At 46.3% G+C, this 14575-nt stretch overlaps 3 protein-coding genes across 4 annotated transcripts; all 3 read right to left on the bottom strand.

The window, feature by feature from the left end:
• Nucleotides 1-581: 581 nt before the first annotated feature.
• On the bottom strand, nt 582-1477 carry cldnj (claudin j). Its single transcript, XM_042064245.1, has one exon. It carries the CDS (start codon nt 1475-1477, stop codon nt 845-847), a length of 633 nt encoding a protein of 210 aa, XP_041920179.1. The 3' UTR covers nt 582-844.
• A 735-nt stretch (nt 1478-2212) lies between these two features.
• Nucleotides 2213-7346, bottom strand: LOC121684261 (claudin-like protein ZF-A89). Its single transcript, XM_042064250.1, has 2 exons — nt 6772-7346; nt 2213-4088 (listed from the first exon to the last, which is right to left on the bottom strand). Exons 1-2 carry the CDS (start codon nt 7268-7270, stop codon nt 3403-3405), a joined length of 1185 nt encoding a protein of 394 aa, XP_041920184.1. The 5' UTR covers nt 7271-7346; the 3' UTR covers nt 2213-3402.
• A 2341-nt stretch (nt 7347-9687) lies between these two features.
• cldnf (claudin f) lies at nt 9688-13457 on the bottom strand. 2 transcript variants are annotated; one of them, XM_042064235.1, is made up of 2 exons: nt 12641-13457; nt 9688-10173 (listed from the first exon to the last, which is right to left on the bottom strand). In XM_042064235.1, exons 1-2 carry the CDS (start codon nt 13314-13316, stop codon nt 10103-10105), a joined length of 747 nt encoding a protein of 248 aa, XP_041920169.1. In that variant the 5' UTR covers nt 13317-13457; the 3' UTR covers nt 9688-10102. The 2 variants fall into 2 exon arrangements, with proteins under 2 accessions (XP_041920169.1, XP_041920170.1); XM_042064236.1 differs by having other exon boundaries at nt 9688-11254; nt 12802-13448.
• Nucleotides 13458-14575: the final 1118 nt, after the last annotated feature.

Here is a 14575-nt window from a genome sequence, read left to right as displayed (position 1 = left end):
AAGTTATTTGGACGAAGACCGTTGTTGCCGTTTGGCACAGAGCCCAACACTTTATTTAATGTGCTTTTTGCACATAGAAAAACAACTTGATAGAAAAGTCTTTATTAAATGCTCACAAGCTTAAAGGTCAGAAGATGAAGAATATCTACGGTGGCATAAGCCTAGAACGTCTAGGTCAACTTTTCCTGTAGCTTGATCAAAGGACATTTCACTAGGCATATAGACTTACTTATCATAAGAAGGAATGTCTGAGGACAGCTGGCCTTTGTTTCATTCTTGAATATGCTTATTTTAAATAGTTAATGTGCGAATAACTGAAGACGGTTGAAAAGTGACAGTTATAAGTAACAAAAGAAGCATTCTCAACAACAAAAAAATACAAATACTTTTAAGCAGCTGTCTGTCTCAGCTCCATGGTTTCGCCATGTGTAACAGGCATCGGTTACACTTTACTTGACAGTATCTACATAAGAGTGACATGACACTGTCATGAAAGTCTCATAAACATTACAAATAAGTCATAAACGTTTATGACATAACACTTCTGTTATTAAGTGTCATTCGGTTTTTGTCATGACAAGTTGGGGTTAGAGTTAGGGTTAGGATTAGGGTTGGGTTTAGAGGTTAGGGTTAGGGGTTAGGGTTCATGTATCATGACAGTGTCGTGTTAATGACAGTGTCATGTCACTTTTATGTAGATCCCGTTGAGTAAAACCTGCATCAAGTCTGCCATATGAGTAAGTCTAATCTGCTGTCTGAGCATCCCTTGAAGAACCATTACCCTACAACTGGACCACTAACTGAGTTGAGCAGTTATGATTCAATTTGTGCTGCAGAGTCCGAGTCACACGTAGTTCTTGATGGCGTAGCTACAGTGGGTGCCTGGCCTGGCTTGGGTGTAGCGGGTGGCGTAACTTGGGCTCTCGCGCGGGCAGCTGGTGCAGAGCACCCCTCCCCCAACCACCAGGAGACCTGCGGTCACCCAGCCTACGTAGATGGCCGCCCCCATCTCGCGCTTCAGCGCCTCGTGCACAATGGGGTTGTGGAAGTCCTGGATGATGGAATGGGCCGTCCAGGACACGGGCGCCACCACGGTGAGGCCCGCCAGCACGAAGATCACGCCGGACGCCACCACGATGCGCGCCTTGGCCCGCGGGTGGCTCAGGCAGTTGGTGCACTCCGCGCCCACCAGGAAGACGACGAAGCCCAGGCAGGCCAGCGCCATGGCGACGACAACGAGCCCGCGCGCTGCCTGCAGGTCCGGGTCCAGGTCCAGCAGGGCGTCGTAGAGCTTGCACTGCATCTGACCCGTGCGCTCGTACACGCAGTTGAGCCACAGGCCCTCCCAGAAGACCTGCGCCACCACGATGTTGGTGCCGATGAAGGCCGTGACCTTCCACATGGGCAGCGCGCAGATCAGGATGGTGCCCGCCAGACCCAGCATTGCCAGGGTTATGCCCAGCACCTGGAGAGCCATGGCTGCCGCTTCACCCAAGGCCTGCAGATCAGAGACAGAAAAGAGAAGGAGATTACATACATATATCACATACTGGCTTTTCAGCTCAGTACAGTTATTTCCAGTATATTAACCTCATAGTTTATAAAAAGCATGACAGTGTTTTATGCAAATTAAACATATTGACCACTCTCAGTATTACGCTAATCCTACAAAGCAAGTCCACTTTAGAAGGTGTGGTGAGCTTTTTTTTTTTCAAATTTGGTTAAAGGTATAGTACACTTGAAAAGGTCAATTTAATTCTTAGACAGGGATACCAGAACTCTTAAACAGTCACAAATCAGGGAGTAGCCTATTCCAATTTCACTCATAGGCAGCCATGCATAAATAGTATTTCACCACAAGGGGGCAGTACAACATATCATAGAAAAGGAGGATATGCATGGCAGTATTTTATCATGTTTTCCCCTGGCTTTTCCAAGTACATGGTTTACTCAGAGTAAGTGGTAAACCTCCTACAACAAGAGCCCCATGGCATTGGAGAATGAAGCCATATAATGAAGCCATTTACCCTGGTTTCACACTAAACCACATACTTGGAATATCAAGAACCATACACAGGTTCAAATGAAAACAAAAACATTGACAATGCTTTTAAAAAAACACCTGACAATTCATGAATCATTATGAAAACATGAAATTTGTCCAAATAATTTGACAGGCAACTTCAACATGAAAGAAACACTCTGGTATATATGAAAGTACAAAATGTATTATACTTTCGTTGTAAACACAGTTAATAATGTTGCAGTTGTTACAGACAGAACACAATTTGCAAAAACAAAACTGCATCACACAAAAGACCTAATGTCTTCCCCTCCCTAACATGCCAAACCACATTACTACCACACATATCAGGCTTTTAGTTGTCTTAAGTACGGTCATAAAGAACCAAAGAGATCTTGTCTAGATAGCACAGACAATGCTGGACCTGGGCATCTACTGGGCCAGAGTTGACCCACAAAGCATTTTTTGAAAACCAAGACTGTTGTTTTAAAGGTTCACGAATGCCATGTTTAAACAATGCAGGGTATTTATCAGGGCCTAGGGTTGGCTCTCGGGATGTTATTCTTTAGTTTCCTGGTGAAACCAGAATGCTGCGGGGGAGTGGCTGCAGGTGAAAGCCTGGTAACTTGAGCCTGTCTTTCCGACTGTGAGAACAGAGTTTTGCTTTCACACACAGACCTCTTTCAGCTCTGTTTACTCACAATTACACAGCAATTGGTTGATCATCAGACACCACTTGTTTCTAAATATATATAAAAATATGGTAAAATGTCTTATGTTGGGTAACAAACTGTTGATACAATCAAACTTCAGCAAGCTAAGCTGAAATAATCAAACAACTATCAGAACAATATCACTCTAATTCATTTCAGTGTTAAGTTTCAGTGCAATTTAGTCCTGCCTTTCTAAAAAAATGAAAGTGTTTCTTGTACTTTTCAAAGGGACAAGACACTCTTCTAGGAACAGATTGAAAGGGTCTATAAAAACACATTTACAAACTGAATTATACAGTCACAGAAACTCAGCCTTCATTTGACCTTTTCCTTCATCTGTCTTCAAAAGATTAGAAATCTATTTACAAACATCAGAGATTTGTTGTCAGAGAGGAGGAAAGTGCTCAGCAGAAGAATAGTAATAATCAATCACACATATGTACAGCCTTCATTTCACCTTCTCCTTCACTAAACTCTATGGCATGAAAGGCTACAGTCAGTTACACATGTGCTAAGCCATGCCATGCTGCTTCAGAGTAGAGTCCACAGACAGAAACAGTAACAGCATTGCAGAGATGACGCAGGTTCCCTGAGTGCATCAGTGATGCCATGGTGGCGGCGTGGCACACGGCACCTATCGGGCACTCCAAAGGTGCTCCTGCAGTCTCAGATGTAGGTCTTGGTTGGCGTGAGGGAGCGTGGCGTTGGAGGTTTGTGGCTGGGCACTGAATCCGACTGGCTGGACGGTTTGGGGGTCTTCACAGGGAAGTACCTGAGTGACGTGGCGAGACCTTTGACATCTCTGGGGGGGCAGGAGGTGCACAGGAGCGCCCCGCCGAGCACCAGGAGGAGCCCCGCCCCCCAGCCCACGTACAGCGCACCCCCGAGTTCCCGACGCTGGGCGTCGTTCAGCAGGGGGTTGTAGAAGTCGCGGATGATCGTGCTGGCAGTCCAGGAGACGGGCACGAGACAGAGGATGCCGCTGACCATCAGCACCACGCCGGCCGCGATGCCCGCCCGCGCCTTGCCCGCCTCGTCCGCGATGAAGTTGGTGCACTTTCCCCCGGCGAAGGACATGAGAAGCCCAACGATGCCCACCACGATGGAGACGACGACGAGGGCGCGGGCAGCCTGGAGGTCAGAGGTCAGCGCCAGCAGGGAGTCGTAGACCTTGCACTGCATCTGGCCCGTGCTCTGGTGGACGCAGTTCATCCAGATGCCCTCCCATATTGTCTGTGAGGTGATGATGTTGTTGCCGATGAACGCCGTCACGCGCCACATGGGCAGGGCGCACACTAGGATGACCCCGACCCAGCCCAACAAGGCCAGGGCGATGCCCAGGATCTGCAGACCTGCAGACGCCATGACGACAATGATCGTGGAACCTTATAGACACTCCACTCGGAGAACTCTCTCCCTGGCTAAGAAATCATGCGGGCCCTGAGGTGAGGTATTTATATGGGTTTGGAAGAGGGAGGTGTGTATGTGTCTTTGTGTGTGTGTGTGTGTGTGTGTCTGTGGGAATGTGTGTATGTGTATGTGTTGGCAAGTATTTGGAGCCAAACAAAATTATACCCGCCTTACAGGTTCCTTTGTAGCTTCACACAAAGGCTGCAGTGGATCTATGCCCCCTGGAGATGTATCTCATGTTACAGATTTCTCAGTCAGGAGAGCTTTTAAACCGCAGGTGCTGGCAGTCTGTGGTCTTTAGGTTTCCATTAGCACAGGAAACACGTTCAGATGGTCAGATGGTCAGATATTTCCGACTCAAAGTGCCAAACCACAAGGTACCTGTACATGTTTACAAATTAGGTCACGATGTCTCACACACGGTGACAAATTAGGTCACAATGTCTCACACACGGGAGGCACTAAAAATGCATTCAATCATTGTGCATGTGTTCAAATTTCTTATCCAAAATGACAAATGTAACTTTTTTAATCTTTCATGTTCATTCAACAGTGAGCAATTAGTAATTGTATGCCTGCAGATGAAGTCTACTCTAGCCTGCCTGACAGTCACAGATAGCTTCCACATGAAAGAAACACTCAGGGAGATGTGACGGACTATATAAAAGTTGGGTAATACTTTATTTTAAGGTGTCCTTGTTCCAGTGTATCTACATAATGTAACAATATGTAATATCACACACTTGTATTGCCCATACATAATTCATTTTTGTGTACCTACAGACCATTAGTACATGTGTAATAAGAAGTACTTGTTACAATACTTTGCCAAAGTGGCTTCTCTCTTTGGGGACGGACGGGGTGAAGTTTGGGACTCTTGACACCCTAACAATAAAGCATAACTCTGGAGTGTACTAATGATCTGTAGGTACACAAAAATACATTATGTATGGACAATATAAGTATGTGATATTACATACTGTTACATAGGTTGTTACACTGTACTTCATTATGTAGATACACTGGACCAAGGACCCCTTAAAATAAAGTGTTACCAAAAGTTGCTTTTGTTTTGTGTCTCAGCAGGGCTGACAGATGGGGACTGTCCATTTGTGCTTGTGACGAGAGGCGCACACAGGACAAGTCACAGCTCGGAGCCCATGACCTCCAGTGCACCAAAATTGCGTCTGTCTGTAGGCAGCCCGGTGTGCCGCAGGGCCACGTGGCACGGTCTGACCTGTCGAGCAACGTTCCGACGCAGTCACCTCACGGAACACAGTACGAAATGCCTCAAACTATAATAATGGAAGTGAAAGAGCATGTAATGAGACCTACAAATTCCCCCATGATAACAATAGCGTCAATGGTTTTACTACCTTTGGGTTTCGCTTTAGGTTCACTGAAGCATGCTGTAATGTTTACATAAAAGTATGTCAGCAGTGTGTATGTGGGGGCATCAATGAGTACCTGTCTGGGAAGAGCATACAGTAGTCTGTTACTGCTGATGGTTTTGTAAAAAACACATGTATAGTGTCATGGCACAGCAGCACCTGAAGGAGTTTTAAATGAACACTTTTCAGAATACACCTGGTAGCCTCCATTACTGAGTTTTTTTTACCTTTCACTGGCTGTTTCACCGAGATAGATGTACAGGTTTCACTCATGCCCAGTGACCACACCCCCCTCCCCCTGCCCTTGTCCACCACACCTTGTTATGCAAACGGTGAAGTGGTTTCAACAGATTTCATTTCTGTACTGGTAATCACTAAACAATCAGCTTTGAGCAACCTGAAACTGGAATAGCAAGTGGAAGGAAAGGTTTGGGGGAAAAAAACCCAACTAGAGTTACATTCTCAGAGGGCTTACTAACCTATCCATAAAAGTCCATAAAACTGCACAAACACATCCCAGTTTAACTGCAGAGATTTTCTTTTTATTTCAACATTGACACGCAGTCAGAAAACCACAAGATTCTTTAGACTGAATTTGCACACATAAACAATATGAGAAGGAAAAAAAATTAAATAATGTCACCATAAACATATACATCTGTTTACATGACTGACTTAATTCACAGTTTAACGGCACAAAATAATAGTGACATAATAAAGACATTTTTCCTGCATTAATTAAACATATTTACAGTATGTATCCTTCATATAGTATTCTTGACTTCAGACATTCTAATCTCAAATCAGCTCCAATATATCAATCAACAAATTAAATCTCAGATTAGATCCTCAGTCTGCCAAGCAGGAAGTCAGGCAAGAAAAGATTAAGATATATACCACACCTTTGCATTTCCTTAGTCCTAGAGGCAATTTTAACTAGTGGAAATAATAGCTTTGGCACTTCTGTTGTCTTGTTTTCATCCAGGTTAATTCTCCCTTCACTCTCACGAGTACCTCTGTGCACACTGGCAAAGCTTCTCTGAACTAAAGGAACCAGGTTATTAATGTCTCCTAGGCCTTGACCCTTCGGTCATCATTCCTCACACGTAGGCTCGGCTGGTGGCGGTGGAGCGGGCCTGGGAGTATTTCACTGGGTAGTCGTTATCATCCTTGGGCGGGCAGTTGCTGCAGATCAGACCCCCTCCCAGCAGGAGCAAGGCCGCAGAACCCCAGCCGATGTAGAGGCTGGCGCCCAGCTCCCTCCTCTGGGCGCTGGTCACCAGGGGGTTGTAGAAGTCCTGGATGACGGTGTTGGCCGACCAGCACACGGGGATGAGCACCATGACACCGGCGATGAGGAAGACCACTCCACTGGCCAGCGCCACCTTGGCCTTGGACGCCTCATCCTCCACGAAGTTGGTGCACTTGCCCCCAGAGATGGCCAGGAGGATGCCGAAGACGCAGATGATGATGGCGACGACCACCAGGGCGCGGGCGGCCTGCAGGTCCTGCGGCAGGGCCAGTAGGGAGTCGTAGATCTTGCACTGCATCTGACCCGTGCTCTGCATCACGCAGTTCATCCACAGGCCCTCCCAGAAGTCCTGCGCCGTCACGATGTTGGCGCCGATGAACGCGCTCACCCTCCACTGGGGCAATGCGCAAATGACGATGCTGCCGAGGAACCCTATAATGCAGAGGGAGAAGCCCAACATCTGCCTGCACTGGGACACCATCTTCACTGTTTCTCTGTTTCTCTGTCTATCTTGGCGGGAACAGTAGATGTGGTTGGAGTGACGGTTACTGACTGAAGATGGAAGGATGTCACCGCAGAGATATAGGGTGTGCACGCCCGGGTGGATGGGTGGAGCTATCGGCTTTCAAATCTCAACTAAAACTAGGTGATGGAGGGAAACTGGGGGGTGGGGAGGAAGGAAGGGGGTGGGGACTTCCAGCTGGACCAGATTCCTCAGAGCTTCGTCACGTCAATGCCAGGACCAGTTTCGGCCGAAATGCGCTTCTGTGAGGTGGCATTTGAAGTCAAATAGGTAAGGTGAGTTCTGGCCAGAGTTTAACCGAGAGAGCCTGTCTGGTTGGTCAGGTAGCAAAGACGAGCGTCAGCACAGGAAATTGCTCCACAGTTGTTCCTATTTTTGCGAGGTTGGACATCTTTGGTATCTAGACAATTTATCTCATAGATTACTTTCAGTTCCTTTGTCTTTACATCATCATGATGTAGTCATATATTGCCATTTCTTTGCATCAGCGTTCCAAGATTTCAACATTACTACAACTGTGATGTGGGTCATATCCTGTTATTTTTTTTATTTATTTATTTATTTATTTTTATTTTTCGCATGCCCAAATTTCCGTCAATGATTCCCGGGACACTGAAAGACCGGGGCACACGAAACTTGGTGGGCATGTAACCCCACATGGATAGCATGGAACCATCGTTTTTCGTTTTGATCTGTAGCCCCCCCGCTGGACTGGACACCCCGAAAGGAGGGTAGGGTAGACACAGTTTTCTGTGAATATCTCGAGAACCGTACGGTTTAGGAGGACTTTTTTTTTTTGTATGTTGATCTCAAAGGGCCATGTCAACTCATTCCATAACCACTCATTTCATGTATAGCGCCACCTAGTTAAACACAAAAAAGTAAAAATGAGGTGTTGTAATCGCAGGTATCTGTGACCTAACATAGTCAAAACTGCACGAAATTGGAAGTGTAGGATCATTATGACACCCTCTGTATGCACGCCAAGTTTTGTGGAATTCCGTTCATGGGGGGCCACACAATAAATGAATTTATGTTACTATACACCAACTGGCCTGTAGGTGGCCTGAGACAGTTTTCTGTGAATATCTCGAGAACCGTAGGGCCTAGGAGGTCCACCTTTTTTATGTATGTTGGTCTTAAGGGGGCATGTCAACCCATCCCATTACCACTTATTTCATGTATAGCGCCACCTAGTTAAAAATTAAAAAGCAAAAAATTAGGTGTTTTCATCACAATATCTCTGGCTGACAAGGTCAAAACTGCACGAAATTAAAAGTGTAGGATCATTATGACACCCTCAGAATGCATGCCAAGTTTTGTGTACTTTCGTTCATGGGGGGCCTTACAATAAAATAATGTATGTGTACATTTAGTGACGTACACCAACAAGGATTCCCGGGACACTGAAAGACCGGGGTACACGAATCTTGGTGGACATGTAACCCCACATGGATAGCATGGAACCGTCATTTTTTGTTTTGATCTGTTGCCCCCCCGCTGGACTGGACCCCCCGAAAGGAGGGTAGGGCAGACACAGTTCTCTGTGAATATCTTGAGAACTGTAGGGACTAGGATGACGATTTTTTTCCGTATGTTTGCCTCCAGGGGTCATGTTAACCCATTTCATGTGCACACATGTGCACAAACAGATACACACACACACACACACACACATACATTCACAGTAATCATACGTATGACACTTACTCACACAGTAGACATATGTACGCTTGCATGCACAGGCACATACGCAGGCACACACACAAGCACGCACACACACACACACACACACACATAACATAAACATGTACATGCAAACATGCACACAATTCAAGAATTTCTCAGAATTATGAACAGGCAAGATGGAGGTGGGGTTGTATAAAATGAATTTTACATGTGAAATCTATGAACTAATCATGTTTTGGTACTTGTTGTCTAGCAGATATCAGTGAGAATTGAGTGTGGATAATGCAATTTAGTGAGACAGTTAGAATCATATAGTCCTTTCAGCGTGATTTATTTTTGTGGAAAAAATGTGCTGGACTGGGCGGCGGTCATATTTTGTACCGCTCTGCGGTACATCTAGTTCTACCTTTGTTTTGTCACTTTGTTGTAGATTCATCATGGAATGAACCTATAACTAGTGCTCATTTAGATAAACTCCTAAAGATAATTTGTGAATTTTTAATGACCTCAATGAAATGTCAAGCGACATTTGGCGAATAAAGTTTTTTAATTCTGATTCTGAAATATACTTGACACTATATTTGACTCTGTATATTTGTCACTCACTTAATTGCAACTCAATATTATGTTAGTGAATTTCTTTTTTCTTTGTATTGTTTTTGACAAATATACATGGACCATGATGATATTATAAAATATGATTTATTGTCAAATAATTTTCATAATAATACAGATCACACTTCATACATGAACATCAAGAGCAATTCAGCATTCTTTTTACAGTTTTCTATTTACATTTGTCATGAAAATGTCACTTCAACAGGAGTATAAATTCGTGCAAACTTGTTTGTATGACAGTGGATACCTTTCATAAACCTGACAACATCACAACATTTGAGGTTTTGCTACGCCATTTTAACACACCATTTTGTTTCTCTACACAATGCCAACATGCTAAGACTACTCAGCAGATACACAAACAACACACTTCAGAAAGAGTAAATAGTAAACACTCTCCAGTGCAGCTCAAAAACTCGCTGATCCATAAATAATCAGCAAACCCCACGGACAAGTCCTGTCATCTTCATGTAGTCCACGTTGTTAGAGATACTGCCTGGGTGCCGCGTAAGGTGGTGCGGCATTGGGCTTGTTGGGCATGTACGACCCTGTGCCAGCGTACGTCATGATGAAGGTGAGCATCATGCCCACGAAGGAGATGATGACGGCGATGATGACCAGGGCGCTCCTCCCCCCATCCCCCACTCCCACACACATACTGTACATTCACACACACACAGCATTTTCTACCCGCAAGTGTAATTCTGATTTTCAAATCAGCTCCAATATATCAATCAACAAATTAGATCTCAGATTAGATCCTCAGTTTGCCAAGCAGGAAGTCAGGCAAGAAAAGATTAAAATATATACCACACCTTTGCACTTCCTTAGTCTTAGAGGCAATTTTAACTAGTGGAAATAATAGCTTTGGCACTTCTGTTGTCTTGTTTTCATCAAAGTCCAGGGTAATTCTCCCTTCACTCTCACGAGTACCTCTGTGTACACTGGCAAAGATTCTCTGAACAAAAGGAACCAGGTTATTAATGTCTCCTAGGCCTTGACCCTTCGGTCATCATTCCTCACACGTAGGCTCGGCTGGTGGCGGATGACCGGGCCTGGGAGTATTTCACTGGGTAGTCGTTATCATCCTTGGGCGGGCAGTTGCTGCAGATCAGACCCCCTCCCAGCAGGAGCAAGACCGCAGTACCCCAGCCGATGTAGAGGCTGGCGCCCAGCTCCCTCCTCTGGGCGCTGGTCACCAGGGGGTTGTAGAAGTCCTGGATGACGGTGTTGGCCGCCCAGCACACGGGGATGAGCACCATGACACCGGCGATGAGGAAGACCACTCCACTGGCCAGCGCCACCTTGGCCTTGGACGCCTCATCCTCCACGAAGTTGGTGCACTTGCCCCCAGAGATGGCCAGGAGGATGCCGAAGACGCAGATGATGATGGCGACGACCACCAGGGCGCGGGCGGCCTGCAGGTCCTGCGGCAGGGCCAGCATGGAGTCGTAGATCTTGCACTGCATCTGACCCGTGCTCTGCATCACGCAGTTCATCCACAGGCCCTCCCAGAAGGTCTGCGCCGTCACGATGTTGGCGCCGATGAACGCGCTCACCCTCCACTGGGGCAATGCGCAAATGACGATGCTGCCGAGGAACCCTATAATGCAGAGGGAGAAGCCCAACATCTGCCTGCACTGGGACACCATCTTCACTGTTTCTCTGTTTCTCTGTCTATCTTGGCGGGAGCAGTAGATGTGGTTGGAGCGACGGTTACTGACTGAAGAAGGAAGGATGTCACTGCAGAGATATAGGGTGTGCACGCACGGGTGGATGGGTGGAGCCATCAGCTTTCAAATCTCAACTGAAACTAGGTGATGGAGGGAAACTGTGGGGGGGGGGGACTTCCAGCTGGACCAGATTCCTCAGAGCTTCGTCACGTCAATGCCAGGACCAGTTTCGGCCGAAATGTGCATCTGTGAGGTGGCATTTGAAGTCAAATAGGTAAGGTGAGTTCTGGCCAGAGTTCAACCGAGAGAGCCTGTCTGGCAGGCTGGTCAGGTGGCAAAGACGAGCGCCAGCACAGGAAATTGCTCCACAGTTGTTCTAGTTTTTGCGAGGTCACTGTTCTGCACATCTTTGGTATCTAGACAATTTATCTCATAGATTACTTTCAGTTCCTTTGTCTTTACATCATCATGATGTAGTCACATATTCTTGTCATTGCCATTTCTTTGCATCAGCGTTCCAAGATTTCAACATTACTACAACTGTGATGTGGGTCATATCCTGTTATTCTACCTTTGTTTTGTCACTTTGTTGTAGATTCATCATGGGATGACCCTATAACTAGTGCTCATTTAGATAAACTACTAAAGATAATTTGTGGATTTTTAATGACCTCAATGAAATGTCAAGCGATATTTGGCGAATAAAGTTTTTTAATTCTGATTCTGAAATATAAAAGTTGACACTATGTCACTCACTTAATTGCAACTCAATATTATGTTAGTAATAATATTATTATTAATATTATCTGTATTTTTTTTGACACATATACATGGACCATAACGATATTATAAAATATGATTTATTGTCAAAGTATTTTCATAATAATACAGATCACACTTCAGACATGAACATCAAGAGCAATTCAGCATTTCTTTTTACAGTTTTCTATTTACATTTGTCATGAAAATGTCACTTCAACAGGAGTATAAATTCGTGCAAACTTGTTTGTATGACAGTGGATACCTTTCATAAACCTGACAACATCACAACATTTGAGGTTTTGCTACGCCATTTTAACACACCATTTTGTTTCTCTACACAATGCCAACATGCTAAGACTACTCAGCAGATACACAAACAACACACTTCAGAAAGAGTAAATAGTAAACACTCTCTCAGAAAGGCTCTCCAGTGCAGCTCAAAAACTCGCTGATCCATAAATGATCAGCAAACCCCACGGACCCCAAGTCCTGTCATCTTCATGTAGTCCACGTTATTAGAGATACTGCCTGGGTGCCGCGTAAGGTGGTGCGGCATAGGGCTTGTTGGGCATGTACGACCCTGTACCAGCGTACGTCATGCTGGGCGCATAGGTCTTGGAGGGCGCCATGTACGTGCCAGGGCCGTAGACGCCCGGCTGCCTGTAGGGGTACATGGGCTGTGGGGGGTAGTTGATCTCGTTCTTGGGGCAGGAGCTGCTCAGCAGAGCGCCCCCCAGGATAAGGAACCCCGCGGAACCCCACCCAATGTAGATGGATGACCCGATCTCCCGCTTCTGGGTCTCGGTGGTCAGCACACTCTGGAAGTCCTGGATGGTGAAGGAGGCCGACCAGGTGACGGGGATCAGGCAGACGGCGCCCGCCACGATGCAGAGCACGCCGCCGGTGATGACCACCTTGGACATACTGGACTCGTTCTTCAGGCAGCTGGAGCAGCGGCCGCCGATGAAGGTGAGCATCAGGCCCACGAAGGAGATGATGACGGCGATGATGACCAGGGCGCGCGCGGCCTGCAGGTCCTGCGTCAGCCGCATGATGGAGTCTTGGATGCTGCACTGCATCTGGCCCGTGGCCTGCATCACGCAGCGCATCCATAGGCCGTCCCAGACCACCTGGCCCGTCACGATGTTGGCGCCGATGAAGGAGGTGACGCGCCACATGGGCAGTCCCGTGGTCAGGCAGACGCCCACGAAGCCGATGAAGCACAGCACCTGCCCGGAGATCTCCTTGGCGAGGCGGCCCATGGTGGAGGCGCGGCGACGGTGGTGGGGTCAAGATGGGGCTCACAGACAGAAAGAGTAAAAGAGAGAGAGAGAGACGCAGAGATTTGCTGCTGCCAGTGCGGAGTGGGGCGACGGTTCTGAGCGAGATACAGGAAGAACACACCGGTTAGACCGGCCGACGCAGGGATGGACCAAGGGAGGAGGAGCAGCGTTCCAGCCCGACTGGATTCCTGAAAGCCGCTCACTACCCGGGGGAGGAGGTGAGAACGAGCATCTGGTGAAGAAAACAAACAACAACAAACACCCCCACTCAACCCCCCCCCCCCATCCCCCACTCCCACACACATACATTCACACACACATACTGTACATTCACACACACAACATTTTCTGCCAGCAAGTGTAACTGTCCAGCAGAAACAATATCTTTCAGTGAAGACCATGTCCACATAATGGCTCTTCCAGGAACCACAGGCGTACATCGCCAACAAACTTTGTCTCAGTGAAACTTCACAGGCTTCACTTCCAAAGACCAATGAGATGCAGCTGGTATCTGTGTGCTATCACATGACGATTCCATCACCACACCCTCAGAACTTTGGTATTTGGAATTGGATTCATATAACTAGAGGTGTGTGGCTTAATTAGTTATTTCGTTTTAGTTGTTCGGTTTAGTTGTAGTTTGTTGGTCAGTGTGACTTGTCTGAAGAACTAAAACATGACTAAAATACTAGTTATGTAAAACAGAAACCTGGATACAACCACAAGTACAATAAGACCACAGAAACATGGGGAGGGATTATTGACACAATTGATGTGTGTGTGTGTATTGATGGTCTTGAGGGGCGTGATGTGTTTTCAACTGTTTTCAGGGTCATAAAGCCCTCCTGGCTAGAGCCTGCATGCCTTTAGATGAACAAACCTCCACCTCATTCTCCTAAAAAGGCCTCGCCTATGTGAAAATCTAGGTCACCCACTGAGAAAAAAAGCCATTTTAATGGTAAACTAACATGTGATAGGGTGACTCGTGCACCCTCTGCATCCCTAGCATAGCAGTCCCCATCTGTCAGCACTGCTGAGACACAAAACAGAAGCAACTTTTATATAGATACACCTGCCTGAGTGTTTCTTTCATGATGTAGTTACCTGTGAGAGTCAGGCAGGCTAGAGTAGATTTTATCTGCAGGCATACAATTACTAGTTGTTCACTGTTGAATAGGCATGAATGTTTAATAAAGTTAAATTCATAATTTTGGATAATCAAATTAAACACACACACA

Source organism: Alosa sapidissima, chromosome 15 (genome assembly GCF_018492685.1).
Source record: "Alosa sapidissima isolate fAloSap1 chromosome 15, fAloSap1.pri, whole genome shotgun sequence".
Lineage (NCBI taxonomy): Eukaryota > Metazoa > Chordata > Actinopteri > Clupeiformes > Clupeidae > Alosa > Alosa sapidissima.
Note: the sequence above shows the minus strand (reverse complement) of the source record. Positions and strands in the feature narration are given on the sequence as shown.